At 32.7% G+C, this 13,165-nt stretch overlaps 2 protein-coding genes across 7 annotated transcripts; one reads left to right on the top strand and one right to left on the bottom strand.

Annotated features, from left to right (window-relative positions):
• Positions 1-467: 467 nt before the first annotated feature.
• On the top strand, positions 468-3,008 carry LOC100527518 (uncharacterized). 2 transcript variants are annotated; one of them, XM_006579317.4, is made up of 5 exons: positions 468-842; positions 929-1,005; positions 1,096-1,173; positions 1,419-1,489; positions 2,527-3,008. In XM_006579317.4, the coding sequence occupies exons 1-5, from the start codon at positions 689-691 to the stop codon at positions 2,777-2,779; spliced, it is 633 nt and encodes a 210-aa protein (XP_006579380.1). In that variant the 5' UTR covers positions 468-688; the 3' UTR covers positions 2,780-3,008.
• A 1,096-nt stretch (positions 3,009-4,104) lies between these two features.
• Positions 4,105-12,552, bottom strand: LOC121174944 (uncharacterized). Of its 5 annotated transcripts, none has more exons than XR_005891718.1 (4): positions 11,270-12,552; positions 10,668-10,785; positions 7,277-7,508; positions 4,114-4,581 (listed from the first exon to the last, which is right to left on the bottom strand). XR_005891718.1 is itself a non-coding variant. In XM_041015895.1 (3 exons), the coding sequence occupies exons 1-3, from the start codon at positions 11,348-11,350 to the stop codon at positions 4,577-4,579; spliced, it is 321 nt and encodes a 106-aa protein (XP_040871829.1). In that variant the 5' UTR covers positions 11,351-12,552; the 3' UTR covers positions 4,120-4,576. The 5 variants fall into 5 exon arrangements, 2 of the variants coding, with proteins under 2 accessions (XP_040871829.1, XP_040871828.1); XR_005891717.1 differs by having other exon boundaries at positions 4,122-4,581; positions 11,267-12,552; XM_041015895.1 differs by lacking the exon at positions 10,668-10,785 and having other exon boundaries at positions 4,120-4,581; positions 11,267-12,552.
• Positions 12,553-13,165: the final 613 nt, after the last annotated feature.

The raw sequence follows: 13,165 nt of genomic DNA, 5'->3' as shown, positions 1-13,165 counted from the left end.
GCAGTGGTGGCGACCAAAGTGATTCCAACATATTGGAGATGTATGGTGACTATAATGAGGAGCTCTCTATGACTACGTTCGATTCATCGGAGATTATAGGATTTAATCATCGGTTCAAAGAGTCGAAAGGAAGTGGTGAAGTGAGTAGTGAAAATGATTTTAAATGAAAAATAATAACATGACTTCTTAGATTTAAGTGATTAGACTTGATGATATAACATTTTGTTTATCACGTTATCACTTAACAAAACCAACAAAATACCTTTTTTTTTTAATATATAATTGAGAAAAAATAAATTTTAAATAATAACTTAAAAACAACATAATTTTTTAATATGAAAATCATATTTAAGTCTTTATTAATTAAAACAAAATATGTCATAATAAAAATAAGATTTTGATATTGACGTGAGAAGAGACAAGTGGAGGTGGCATAATCGCTTGTCATGGATTTGCAAAGATCTCTCAGATTTGGATCCTCCGAATCTATCGTCTTTATTATTTTCTGTAACCCTTTACTTTTCATCTCCCCATTTATTTTTTTCATTATTTATTACGCGTCCTTCTTTCTCTCTCCTTTCACCATGTAAATAAAGCCCACCATTTTCCATTTCCATGTATCTGTGTACTTTCTATTCTTAGAAGAAAGAAGAAAACTCACTTTTGTAGAGTTCGAGTTCTTATTCTCATGGCTATTACCGGCGAAATTTTCCGACAGAGCATAAAGGAAATGCTTGAGGAGTCTCCTTCCGGTGCGCCGGAACTTCAAGTTCTCGCCGTTGACGACAGCCTCGTTGATCGGAAGGTGATAGAGCGGTTGTTGAGGATTTCTTCCTGCAAAGGTAACCCGGCGTTGCGAATTGTATGTCTGTGAATTTGTTTGGGAAATTGAGATTGTTTATGAAGTGTTGTGTGTGTTTTTTTTCAGTGACGGTTGTGGAGAGTGGAACGCGTGCTCTTCAGTATCTGGGGTTGGACGGAGGGAACAGTTCTCTCGGGTTTGATGTAAGTGCATTATTATGATTTTGAGTTTGTTTTGTCGTTGGTTGTTGAAATTGGTGCTTATTTTGTTTGTTTGCTTGGTTGTGGTTACAGAGTGTTAAGGTTAATCTCATAATGACGGATTATTCCATGCCGGGGATGACTGGATATGAATTACTCAAGAAAATCAAGGTGTGTAGTTGTGTATTTGATTTTACTTTTTATCTTTTAAGGGTTTTAGTGATATTAGGATAGTTTTTTTTGTGTGAGGATTGATGACTGCTAGTGTCTGTGTTGTTGAGCTTCCTGAATTAATTAGTTGGGCAGAGGTCTAGTGTGTTTTTCTGCCTTTTTGGTTGGGTTTGAAGTTGCCATTTAAATTGTGAACTAGGAGGAAGTTGATTCTTAATTATACTTTCTTGTGTTAATTTCAGCAGGAGTCTTCTGTGTTTAGAGAGATTCCGGTGGTGATCATGTCATCGGAGAATGTTTTGACCCGAATTGATAGGTATGCTCTTGATTAGTTTACACTTGTTGGATCTAATGGAATCTTAGGAAGAACATTGGTTTTTCTAAGAACTCTTGAAATAATTTCTTAATTATGGTAACAATTACAATTTGGATGTTGTTTGTCGATCGTGTTTGTTAACCGACTAGATTAAGGCATCAAATGTCTCATGGAAGTTGAGATCTACCATCGTATTGCATACAATCTGAATAAGATGCGAATTTGGACATGGTTGAGGAGTCCTGTCTATTAGCCTTATTCTAACCGAAATAGTTACCACTAAACATGTACCTGTCCCTTGCCAAATCAGAAAATAAACTTCTGTGTAGATCCGGAATATTGAAATGATAATAATCATAATATGGAGGCAAGAGTGCTTTGTTCCTTAGAAATCTTTGATAGCCACTCGGGCATAAGCTGGCACCTTGATTGGGTATGCCATGATTGATAATAATCATGCAGGAAGCCACTAACCCATCATAAATCATAATAGGGATTAGGGATACAAGCGTGAAGTGTTTGCGTATTATTGTGCTTTTCCAATATTAAATAGTAACCAAATTTCTTATCAAAATTTCCAAAATAAGTCCCCCTTCCCTCAACAAAACACAGACAAAATCCTTTACCTAAGTTAAGGAGGGTTGTGTCATAAATTCTCTGATGCTCTGTTTCGTTGCCAATCATGTGTAAGTGTTCTAATTAGTGAACCAAACTTGCCATTCTACCAAAAATTATATGCATTTGTATTGTTATATTAAGCATTTTTGGTGATATAAACCTATTGGTAATATTGTTGGGAAAAACTCAAGTTTCACATCGACTAAAAATAAAATCAAATTAGAATATATAAATGAGGGACAACTCTTACCCCTTTTGGGGATTGAGTTAGGCCTAAATTCACATGCTAAGATTCTAAGAAATATATCAAATTTTATTAAAATATTATCATATTCTACACCTAGCAATAATGTGTGCTTCTATTTGGTAACGAGTATTTCCTCTAGGCATGTTTCTTAACAGTTCATTCATATTGGCAGGTGCCTGGAGGAAGGAGCAGAGGATTTTCTGTTGAAGCCAGTCAAATTGTCTGATGTAAGACGCTTAAAAGATTTCATCATGAAAGGGAAAGTGAAGGAAGGGGAGAAAATATCTAACAAAAGAATGAGGTCAATTGATTGCAGTCCACCTCTAACTGCAACATGCTCACCAGTGTCTCTTCCATGCGATCCTCCATCATCATCCTCATCATCATTACTCTCACCATTATCCTCAAAGAAGGCTAGATTGTGATCAGAGATTGAGTAGTAGTGTGCTATGTCTCCAATTTTGCCTACACTAGTGTTCATATCAAAGTATGTAGTGTATTTTGCATTTGTTCACCAATCTCTATACCTTAGGAATCAGAAAAGCTAATGTCAGAATCACTAATTTTTTGGCCTCTACTTGGTCTCCTGATCTTGCTATGTATTATGTACAGAGGAAATTTATCAATAATTTATAAAATAGGGCGTTATTTTGACCAACAATTTTTAGTTCTAATAAATATTTCCTAATCTATTTGTAATAACCTTAAAAATCAAAAGTAGGAACATCTAACTCATAATTAATTTAACTAATTAATAAATAAATCTTTTTTTGTTTGATTAAGACAAAGAAAACAAAAATTAAAAGTGCTTCTCTTAGTCTTGTTTAGAATTTATTTTATAAAATTAATTTTAGTTAAAATTGAGTTTAAAATAATGTAATTTTATGTTTGAATATTTTTATTATAAAAATAAATTAGAAGTAAAAATTATTTTTTATCCAACTTAAAAATAATCCAAAATTGCTTAGATTCATAATGAATTCTGATCGATTTTTCAACATAAAACTAAATCCGTGAAAATTTATCTAAAATTAATTTTAAACTTAAAATCAAATCTATAACATGAAATTAAACACACATAAAAAACATTCCTAAAACCAGGAGAAAATTAAAAAAAAAATACTGTAAAGTTTATATATAGAAAGAAATCTCTCCAACTGAGACAGGAAAATATACTCATTCTAATTTTAAAAAATAATAAATAAAAACAAGATGTTTTTAACATGTAATATTTGTTTCTAAAAAAAATATAATACTTGTTTTCATCTCTTAAAAATTTATTTCTCCAATAATTCAAAAATTATTATCTTATTCTTATTAAATTTTCATTCTATTTTTTTTTCTTTTACCTCCATCCATCTAACAATTTTACATAAATACCTCATTCTATTTTATTCGTTCTTCACCGGTTTTGGTTTTATTTTAACTTTCTAAAGTGTCTGAATCTTGTAAAAATTGAATAATAAAAAAAACTAAACTAGAGCAATGCATCATGCATGCCATGCTCAACATTAAAAAAATTGGAAGAATAATGGAGTCAGTCTTGAAAGTTTTTAGGGAAAATCACGAGGAAGATGATACAATCTTGAATGAAAAGATTTTATCAACGCCCTCCTTCCGATAGTGGGAAAGTTTTCCTTGTATTTTTGCTGTTTCCTATTCTTAAAAGGCCAAAACTTTTCATTACATAAAAAAGAGGAGAAGAACTAGGCCTGGGTTATTAATCAATTCCCATTATTGCAAAGTAATTTAAATAATCTTGCCGCTCATAAGCTCGCAAGTGAGTCCAAACTGGATGGCACTTTCCATTAATTATTATTGAATTCTCATTAGCATATTTTTTAACTACATAATTAGCATTTTTGTCTTCTCTGTAAATCTCGAGGTATTTCCGCATGTTTCAGCCGTTTGAGTGAGTCAATTTATTCACACTTAAACTTTTCATTCTTTCTCAATTGTGAAAATTAAATCAAATCTTTTTCCACAAACTCAGTGCTTTCAACTCAGTTACACGGAATAATTCTCATTAATATTTTGCAACCTACCAAAAAGGACTCACCACAATACTTTGAAGATGCGAGTTTTCAATCGAATCTCAGTGAGCACAACCGACCGTCAGTACGACAAACAAGTAGCACTCAAAGTCCTTCAAAAGCTTATTACCCAATGCAGCAGCTGCTGCAATATTGTTACCTTCCAAGTTACAATTTTCAGAACCAGCATCATTCTGACCAACAAAGCATAACAAATATTATCATTCAAAGAAGCATTATAATATATCAACAGTAAGGTAATCAATTTTGTACCTAATTTCCAATGGCAATAGATCTCGAGGTGGTACAGTCCCACCATTACACCCACACCCACCATAAACAAACAAAAGGAACAATTATACTCCACCATCAAAAAATTGTCTGACTTATGTATGATCTCATTTGGCATCAATTATGAATTGACATTTGTGATGGCAATTTATGCCCCTATTGACATGCCATAGGCCCTCACAAAGAGCTTAATACAAAGCTGACAACTGTCACTTTGAAATTATCGGCGGTCCTAGTTAGGAGAAATTATTTATCCTGATAATTTCTCCCTATTTACTAGTTAGAAACATCGAAAATTTGAAATGAAAGATGTTTTACAAAATTCTACAACATACTATGTTCATTTCTTTTAAATTTTACCATCATGCGTTTTTTTTTTTCATCCAACCGTTCTTATTCTATTTTCGTACTACTTAGTTCTTTCTCTATAATGTTTCAACCTACTATCCATTGTTGATGTGTCTCTTGCCTTTGATCACCTAAAGGTCCAATAGAGCCTCAACACAAATCACATGAATCATTCAACCTCCAAACTAATCAATGTCGACCCCAAGTCAAACAATTGCAATAGTAGTGGCAGCTACTGCTGCGGCTATGTTATTTTTTGCTGTGACATTTTTTTACTTCTTCCAAAAATTTGTTCTTGCTCGATATCCCCATAGGCACATAGTTGCAGAAGGTTTTCTTAGAGAAGCAGGAATGAACCATGAGGATATAAAGAAAGTTGGTGGCAATATGAAAGGATTACTTGTTGAAGAAAATGACATTGATATTCTGTATATGAAGGAAACAGAAGGTAGTCAATTCAAAACTAGATTCCCAAATAGATGATATAATCCTAGTTATGAAGATGATGAAGAAAAGGGAAAAGATTTAGTGGTCCAAAGATCCAAACGAATTAAGCTTCAGGAGGTTACAGTTCCGCTGTTATGTGAAACTCTAGGCCCAGGTTTGATTGATCACGAGAATCTAGTTAAGCCATTACCAGAAGAATCGTCTGTGCCTTATTCAGTTTCAGCATCTTTGACACCAACTCAACACCAGCCTATACTAATTTTGTTAAAATTGGTCTCTATGTTTTAGAAGGTGAAGTGTTTCATGGTTTTGAAGTTGAAAAGTCAAATATTAAATAATTACTAATGGGTGATAAATACCACTAATTTGTGATAATCGCTATTAAATACATTTTTAATGGTAAAATGTCTATATATAATACTTGTGTTTGGTACCTTAGCTCACATATTTCATTTTCGTCTAATACACCATCATGTTAATGACATGTGTATTCATTTTTATTGTTTTGTAACATCAAAAGTTTGATATTTTAGTTTTGCATTTGGTATCGGAGCCGCAGTAGTCTCTACCTTTTCCATTTTTGATTTTTGGTGTTTTTTTTATCTAATTTCGTTTTTGGTGTTTGGAGCCTCATTTGTTAAAAAATAAGATTAAAAATTATTATTTTGATTGATTTTCTTGTTTTCTGCTATTTATGGAAATTTGCATGAGCCATCTTGCCATTTAAGGTTCTTTAATACTTATTTGTTTTCCTGTATCTTATATGCTTATGCATTTCTGTTCACTTTTTTAATTTGTGCAGTTTTTGATTTATTTTATGTATGAATATATTCTGAAAAAGTTTATTCTCTTTCTCTCTCTCTCTCTATATATATATATATATAAAATCAAATGCATAATATTATGTTTTAATTATACAATTATATATATGAGAATTTTATTTATCATTGTATTATATCTTGATCTTGAAGTGCATAATATGATTTATTCTCGTATGATTAAGTTTTATGTGTAAGTGATCTTTATAATTTTGAGTAATTATGGATTAGTCACAACATTTATAATTTGATTAAAATTATATATTAAGTTGTTTATAGATCATATAAGGAATTAGACATAATATTGTGATTAATTATACTTTATATAATGAATTTTATCCCATAGGAATTTTTATTATATTTGTATTATTAATTAGGATAAAATGTCATATTATTTTTCATGGTTTATCCATAGGGATCATGAGGTATGTATAATTTGTTAGTTTTATCATAAAGTAAATATTTGCGATAAAAAATCAAATTATTTTCATGTTGTACTCGTAAAACATGAATTTGAATATGTAATTTGATTATTCTATCATAAAGTTTAATTGTATCTTATTGAATTAAAAATTTAGCCCATAGACAATTTTTATGTCACAATATTCGATTTTCTGGTATGTTTACATTGGTAAAACATACAATTAAGATTAATATGCCTCAAATTTTGACATAGGCCTTTGAATTTTTGTAGCTTCTTAAATTGTTAGGTTTTCTGATATTCAATATGATGCTCCCGAACTCAAAGAAGATAACTATAAGATATGGAAGGAGAGAATTTTTCTCCAATTGGGATGGATAGACATAGACTATGCTATAAGGAAAGACGAACCACCTATAATCAATAATAAAAGTAGCACAGCTACTGCTACGCTATATGAGCGGTAGGAATGATCCATCCGACTCAACGTGATGCTCATTAAGACCTAAATCTCAGTAGGGATACATGGTTTTGTCAACCAACATGAAAAGGTCTAAGACTTACTTAAGGCTATTGATGACCAGTTCATCACTTCAGATAAGACTTTAGCAAACACCCTGATCATGAAGTTCTCCTTTCTTTGGCTCACCAGTGTGAAAGGTGTGCGTGAGTACATAATGCAAATGCGCGATATTTCAACTCTACTTAAGAAACTTGAGGTTGATATGTCTGAGTCCTTCCTGGTGCATTTCATTCTAAACACCCTTCCGTCGGAATATAGGCCGTTTAAGATTTCCTACAACACACATAAGGACAAATGACTTATCAATGAATTAATGACCATGTGCATTCAGGAAGAAGAAATGCTTGTAATGGAGATGGGTGAGAGTGCATTGCTAACTAAGTCTCAAGCTAATCAGAAGGCGAACGGTAAAATACCACCTCAAGTTGATATTAAGAAGGTGACAAAGGGTTTCTTTTGTAAGAAGAAGAGACAAATAAAGAAAAATTGCCCCAGATTCCATAAATGACTTGAGAAGAAAGGTAAATCAATCTCATTAGTATGTTATGAATCTAATATGGCTAGTGTTAATATTAACACCTGGTGGATTGATTCTAGATTTATAATTCATATTCTTTACAGGGTATGCAAAACCTAAGGAAACTAGTGGAAAGTGAACAAAACATTTTATCAGGCAATAACCTAGGCTTACCTGTGGAGGCTATTAGAACTTGCATTTTAACTTTAAGTAGTGGCTTTATTTTGAAATTAGAAAAGACCTTTTATGTGCCACTTTTTTCTTGAAACTTGATTTCTGGCTCCAAACTAGTACCTTTTGGATATTCCTTCAATTTTAAAGATACATCGTTTGAGTTACTTTATAATTTTGAATGTGTTGGGAATGATATCTTGTTTGATGGTCTTTATGTTCTTGGTATACAAACTGATGTCACTTATAGTTCAATGCATGTTCAAATTGGTATTAAAAGATGTAATATTAATGAGAATTCCTCTATGTTATAGCACCAGATATTAGGACATATCTCTACTGAGAGGATTAAAAGGTTAGTAAAAGATAGGGTACTCAATACACTAGATTTTGTTGACTTTAAGACTTGTGTGGGGACTGCATTAACGGTAAGCAGACCAACATGTCTAAGAAAGGTACTAATAGGAGTTCTAACATATTAAAAATAATTCAGACTGATATTTGTTGTCCAGATATGGATGCACATGGTCAGAAATATTTTATCACCTTTATAGATGATTATGCACAATATATGAATGCTTATTTGCTTCATAACAAAAATGAAGCATTGGATGCCTTCAAAGTATTTAAGGTTGAAGTTGAGAATCAACGTGACAAGCAAATAAAAATAGTGAGATAAGATAGAGTTGAAAAATATTATGGCAGATATACTGAGAATGTAGAAACACCTTTTCCTTTTGCAAAATTTCTCCAAGAACATGAGATTGTTGCCTAGTACACTATGTCTAGTTCTCTAAATCAGAATGGTGGGGCAGAAAAAAGGAATCGAACATTATTGGACATGGTACGAGGTATGCTTAGCAACTCCAATCTTCCTAAATCCTTGTGGGCTGAAGCACTAAAAATGACGGTATATATATTAAATTATGTTCCAACCAAGGTTGTCCCAAAAGACACCTTTTGAGTTGTTTAAAGGTTGGAAACTGAGTTTGAAACATATGCGTGTTTGAGGTTGTTTGTTTGAGGTGAGAAAATATAACCCATAAGAGAAGCAACTTGCCCGAGGACTATTAGTGGATATTTCACTGGATATGCCAAAAAGGTCTAAAGGTTATAGGTTTTACTATCCTTATCATATTATTAGGATTGTGGAATCAAGAAATCTCAAGTTTCTTGAAAATAACTTGATCAGTAGGAGTGATCAATTGAGGGACTTAGGTTATGAAATTGATTATATAGTGTCTCAACCTTCCACGTTAAGTGAAAGATTAGTTGTAATTCATATAGAGTCTCAACAAATGATTGACATTCCATAACCTGTTGCTGATAATTCAGTAGATCATCAAATTCCTGAAAATGATGAACAACCAACTGAACAACATGATCCCCAAGAAAATGTTGATGCAACATTAAGGAGATCTATTAGAGTATGAAAACCAACTATTCCTAGTGATTATAATATACATTTGCAAGAATTTCACAATAATATTGGAGTTGAACATGATCCTGAAACTTTTGATCAAGCATGAGTTGTAAAGCGTCAAATTTATGGTATGATGCCATGAAGGACGAAATGAATTCCATGCAGAGTAATGAAGTTTGAAACCTTGTAAAGTTGCCTAATGGGGCAAAGGCCATTGTCTATAAATGAGTCGTTAAGACTAAAATGGATTCATTAAGCAACATTGAGAGATACAAAGCAAGACTGGTTGCTAAGGGATTTGCTTAAAAAGAAGGAATCGATTATACAAAGACATTTTCTCTTGTATCTAAGAAAGATTATCTTCGTATTATCTTGACATTAGTTGCTCATTTTGACCTTGAGTTTCAACAAATGGATGTGAAAACAACATTTCTTAATGGTGATTTAGAGGAAGAGATTTATATGAAACAACCTTAAGGCTTTTCCTCTAGCAGTCGTGAGCATTTGGGTTGCAAGCTTAAGAAATCTATATATGATTTAAATCAAGACTCTTGTCAGTGGTAACTTAAGTTTTATGGGATAATTTCTTCATTTGATTTTAATGGAAACCCCATGGGTCAATGTATTACCACAAGGTCAGTGAGAGTAAAATATGTTTTCTTGTTTTATATGTAGATGATATTTTACTTACAACCAATGATTGGGGTTTGTTACATGAGGCAAAATAATTTCTCTTTAAGAATTTTGACATAAAGGATATGAGTGATGCATCTTATGTCATTGGCATAAAATTCATGGAGATAGACCTCGAGGTATTTTAGGTCTATCACATGAAACCTATATTAATAAAATTTTAGAGAAATTTTGGATGAAAGATTGTTCACCAGGTATCGCTCCCATTGTGAAGGGTGATAGATTTAATTTGAACCAATGCCCAAAGAATGATTTTGAGAGGGAACAGATGAAAAACATTCTTTATGCTTCAGTTGTTGGAAGCCTCATTTATGCTTAAGACCTGACATTGCTTTTGCAGTTGAAATGTTAGAAAGATATCAAAGTAATTTAGGTATTGACCATTGGAGAGCTGCAAAGAAAGTGACGAGGTACCTTCAAGGGACCAAAGATTAGATGCTTATGTATAGACAAACAAACAATCTAGATGTGATTGCTTATTCAGACTCAGGACTTTGCTGGTTGTGTTGATTCTCGCAAATAAACATCTGGGTACATTTTCGTGATGACTGGTGGAGTTATTTCGTGGAAGAGTGTTAAGCAGACTTTGACTACTACTTCTACCATGAAAGCTGAGTTTATCTCTTACCTTGAGGCTACATCACATGGTGTATGACTTAAGAGTTTCATTTCTGGACTGAAGATAGTTGATACTATTTCAATGCCTTTGAGAATTTTCTGTGATAACTCAGTTGTTGTCTTGATGACTAAGAATAACAAAAATGGAAGTCAAAGTAAGCACATCGACATTAAGTACTTAGCCATTAAGAAAAGAGTAAAAGACAAGAAAGTGGACATTGAATATATAAGCACTGAGTTGATGATCACTGATCCTTTGACTAAGGGCATGCCGCCTTTTAAATTCAAGGATCATATAGTGAGGATGAGACTTGGTTCCACTTTATGATTGTATACATACAAGTTAAAGTTGAAACTTTTATATTATGATATTTTCTCATATTCAGGTGAACATTGATTTATTTGAGAGAAAAAAATGTTTTGGACCAAGAATAAACATTGAATTTATTCATTAAGTTTTATTACCACATTGAGTATACTACTTGGGATATTAAGCATGTTGTAATACATGAATAATATTACTCGTTACAAGAGAAACTATCTTTATGATTCGTAGGTTCATTTCTTAAGAAAATTAAGCATTGACTTATTTTAAGAATAGAACTATACCACCTCGGCCACCGCCACCTCCTTCTCCTCTGCTACCATTTTCTCTAAGAATGGAAATTCCAAAAGCATCACCTTTGCATTCATCTCCTATCATGAATAGTGAAGGTGCAGTGTCACCACCAAAGGTCAGTGGTTTTGTTTCATTGTTAAAACCACCATCACCACCTAAAGACAAAGCAAACATACAAAACACTAAAAAGGCTATGGTTGGGGAGAGCTCAAGAGGGAATGGCGCTAACCTTATTCCAATGGCATCCATTCGTTTAAAAGCATTTCTTATAAGATCGAGTTATGGTTGCGAAGTTATTCAGCTTAAAGAACACCCAAAAACTCTTGAAATGGGTTGTAATGAGATGAAGACTAGGTCTGCTTTTTAAATTCCTTGAGGCCATTCTCAAAGCTGGCAATCGAATGAATGCTGGAACTTCAAGAGGCAATGCTCATGGTTTCAACTTCAGTGCTCTTAAAAAGCTCTCAGATGTAAAAAGCACAGATGGGAAGACTAGTTTGCTTCACTTTATTATTGAGCAGTTAGCTCCATTTGAAGGAAGACAACAAGCTAATAGTCAAAAGCACAACCTTAGCATTGGTGAAACAAGCAACACCAGTGAACTACATTCAGATAACCTGGTACAAAAAGAGGAAGTCAAAGAGTATCTAATGCTAGATTTGCCAGTGTTGGTAGGTCTAAGGGATGAGTTATGTGAAGTAAAGAAAGCAGCAATCATTGAGCATCAAAATTTCATTAGTATGTACTCTACTGCCAATGCTTATGTTACTGAAATTCGACAGATAATAAAATGCTGTGGTAACAGTGAGAGAGATGGATTTATTAAGGTAATGAAAGGGTTTCTAGAGAAATGTGAGGAGGAGCTTAAGGTGGTGAGAGAGGAACAGATAAGAGTCATGGAACTTGTGAAGAAAACCAATGAGTACTATCTAATAGGAGGTTCCAAAGATAACATATCAGACCCCTTTCAACTGTTTGTTACCGTAAAAGAATTTGTTGACATGGTAGATGAGGTTTGCATAGATTTTAGAAAGAAGCTAGAAAGGAATAATGCAGGAGGAAAAGCTGATCAACACCACCTCTTTCTCCATCAAAGAAGGCACCACTCAGATTATCAAACTTCGATTTATACATTTCTGCCAAGCATGTCAGGAGCAACATCTTTCAGCCAATCTGATGATGATTTTTAAAACCATATTTTATGTATTTGTATCAATTTGGCTGATGCATATTGTTGATTGGAGGGTTCATGTTGGCTCTTGGATCTAAAGTTTGGTTTATAAGAACTTTCACTTTGATGAAATATGAACGTAACCAAAGAAGCATTAAAACTTAATTAAAGCAAAGTGGGAGTGAAAAATATATAAAAAATGAAAGTAAATGTTTTGTCTGTGTCTTCTATTTACAGCCAGAGATGATTAACAATTTGGAGAAAACAATTGTGATTGTGAAAGGTTGGAAGATATTATGCCGGTAAATGTTTTATTTGAAATTTAATATTTTAAAGATAAAATATCTTTTTCTTAATTAGTCTTCCTAAAAAATTATGTTCACCAACTCAATATTTTTTAATCCGTTAAGTCCTATTATGTTGGGATTATATATTGAGTAGATATATATATTTTTTTAACGTTATGAGCCTTGTAGAGTTGATAATTCTTTTAGGAACATTAATTAACAACAAAATATTTACCAACATGTTATTGGGGTAATGCTATATCCAACGGCTAATATATAGCTTCTAACAAAGCACGATAAGCATGGAATTGTGACTATCGATTTGAATGGGACCTTTGTTATCTATGGCGTTTGGTCAAAATGAAAATATAAAGAGTGACAATGGACAAGTGAACACACACAAAAAAGTTACATTTTGTGCTTATAATCAA

This window comes from Glycine max, chromosome 5 (assembly GCF_000004515.6).
Source record: "Glycine max cultivar Williams 82 chromosome 5, Glycine_max_v4.0, whole genome shotgun sequence".
NCBI classification, from domain to species: domain Eukaryota; kingdom Viridiplantae; phylum Streptophyta; class Magnoliopsida; order Fabales; family Fabaceae; genus Glycine; species Glycine max.
The sequence above is the reverse complement of the archived record's forward strand: the minus strand, read 5'-3'. Positions and strand labels throughout refer to the sequence as shown.

Coding starts and splice junctions, on each gene's coding strand:
- LOC121174944 (XM_041015894.1), bottom strand. CDS start 11,525: ATGGATGCCATTGGAATAAGGTTAGCGCCATTCCCTCTTGAGCTCTCC. Junction 10,786..11,266: donor AGGTGGCGGTGGCCGAGGTG/GTATAGTTCTAT, acceptor TGTTATTCTTAG/TCATCAAGACAACAACTGAG.
- LOC100527518 (XM_006579317.4), top strand. CDS start 689: ATGGCTATTACCGGCGAAATTTTCCGACAGAGCATAAAGGAAATGCTT. Junction 843..928: donor GAGGATTTCTTCCTGCAAAG/GTAACCCGGCGT, acceptor GTTTTTTTTCAG/TGACGGTTGTGGAGAGTGGA. Junction 1,174..1,418: donor AATTACTCAAGAAAATCAAG/GTGTGTAGTTGT, acceptor TAATTTCAGCAG/GAGTCTTCTGTGTTTAGAGA.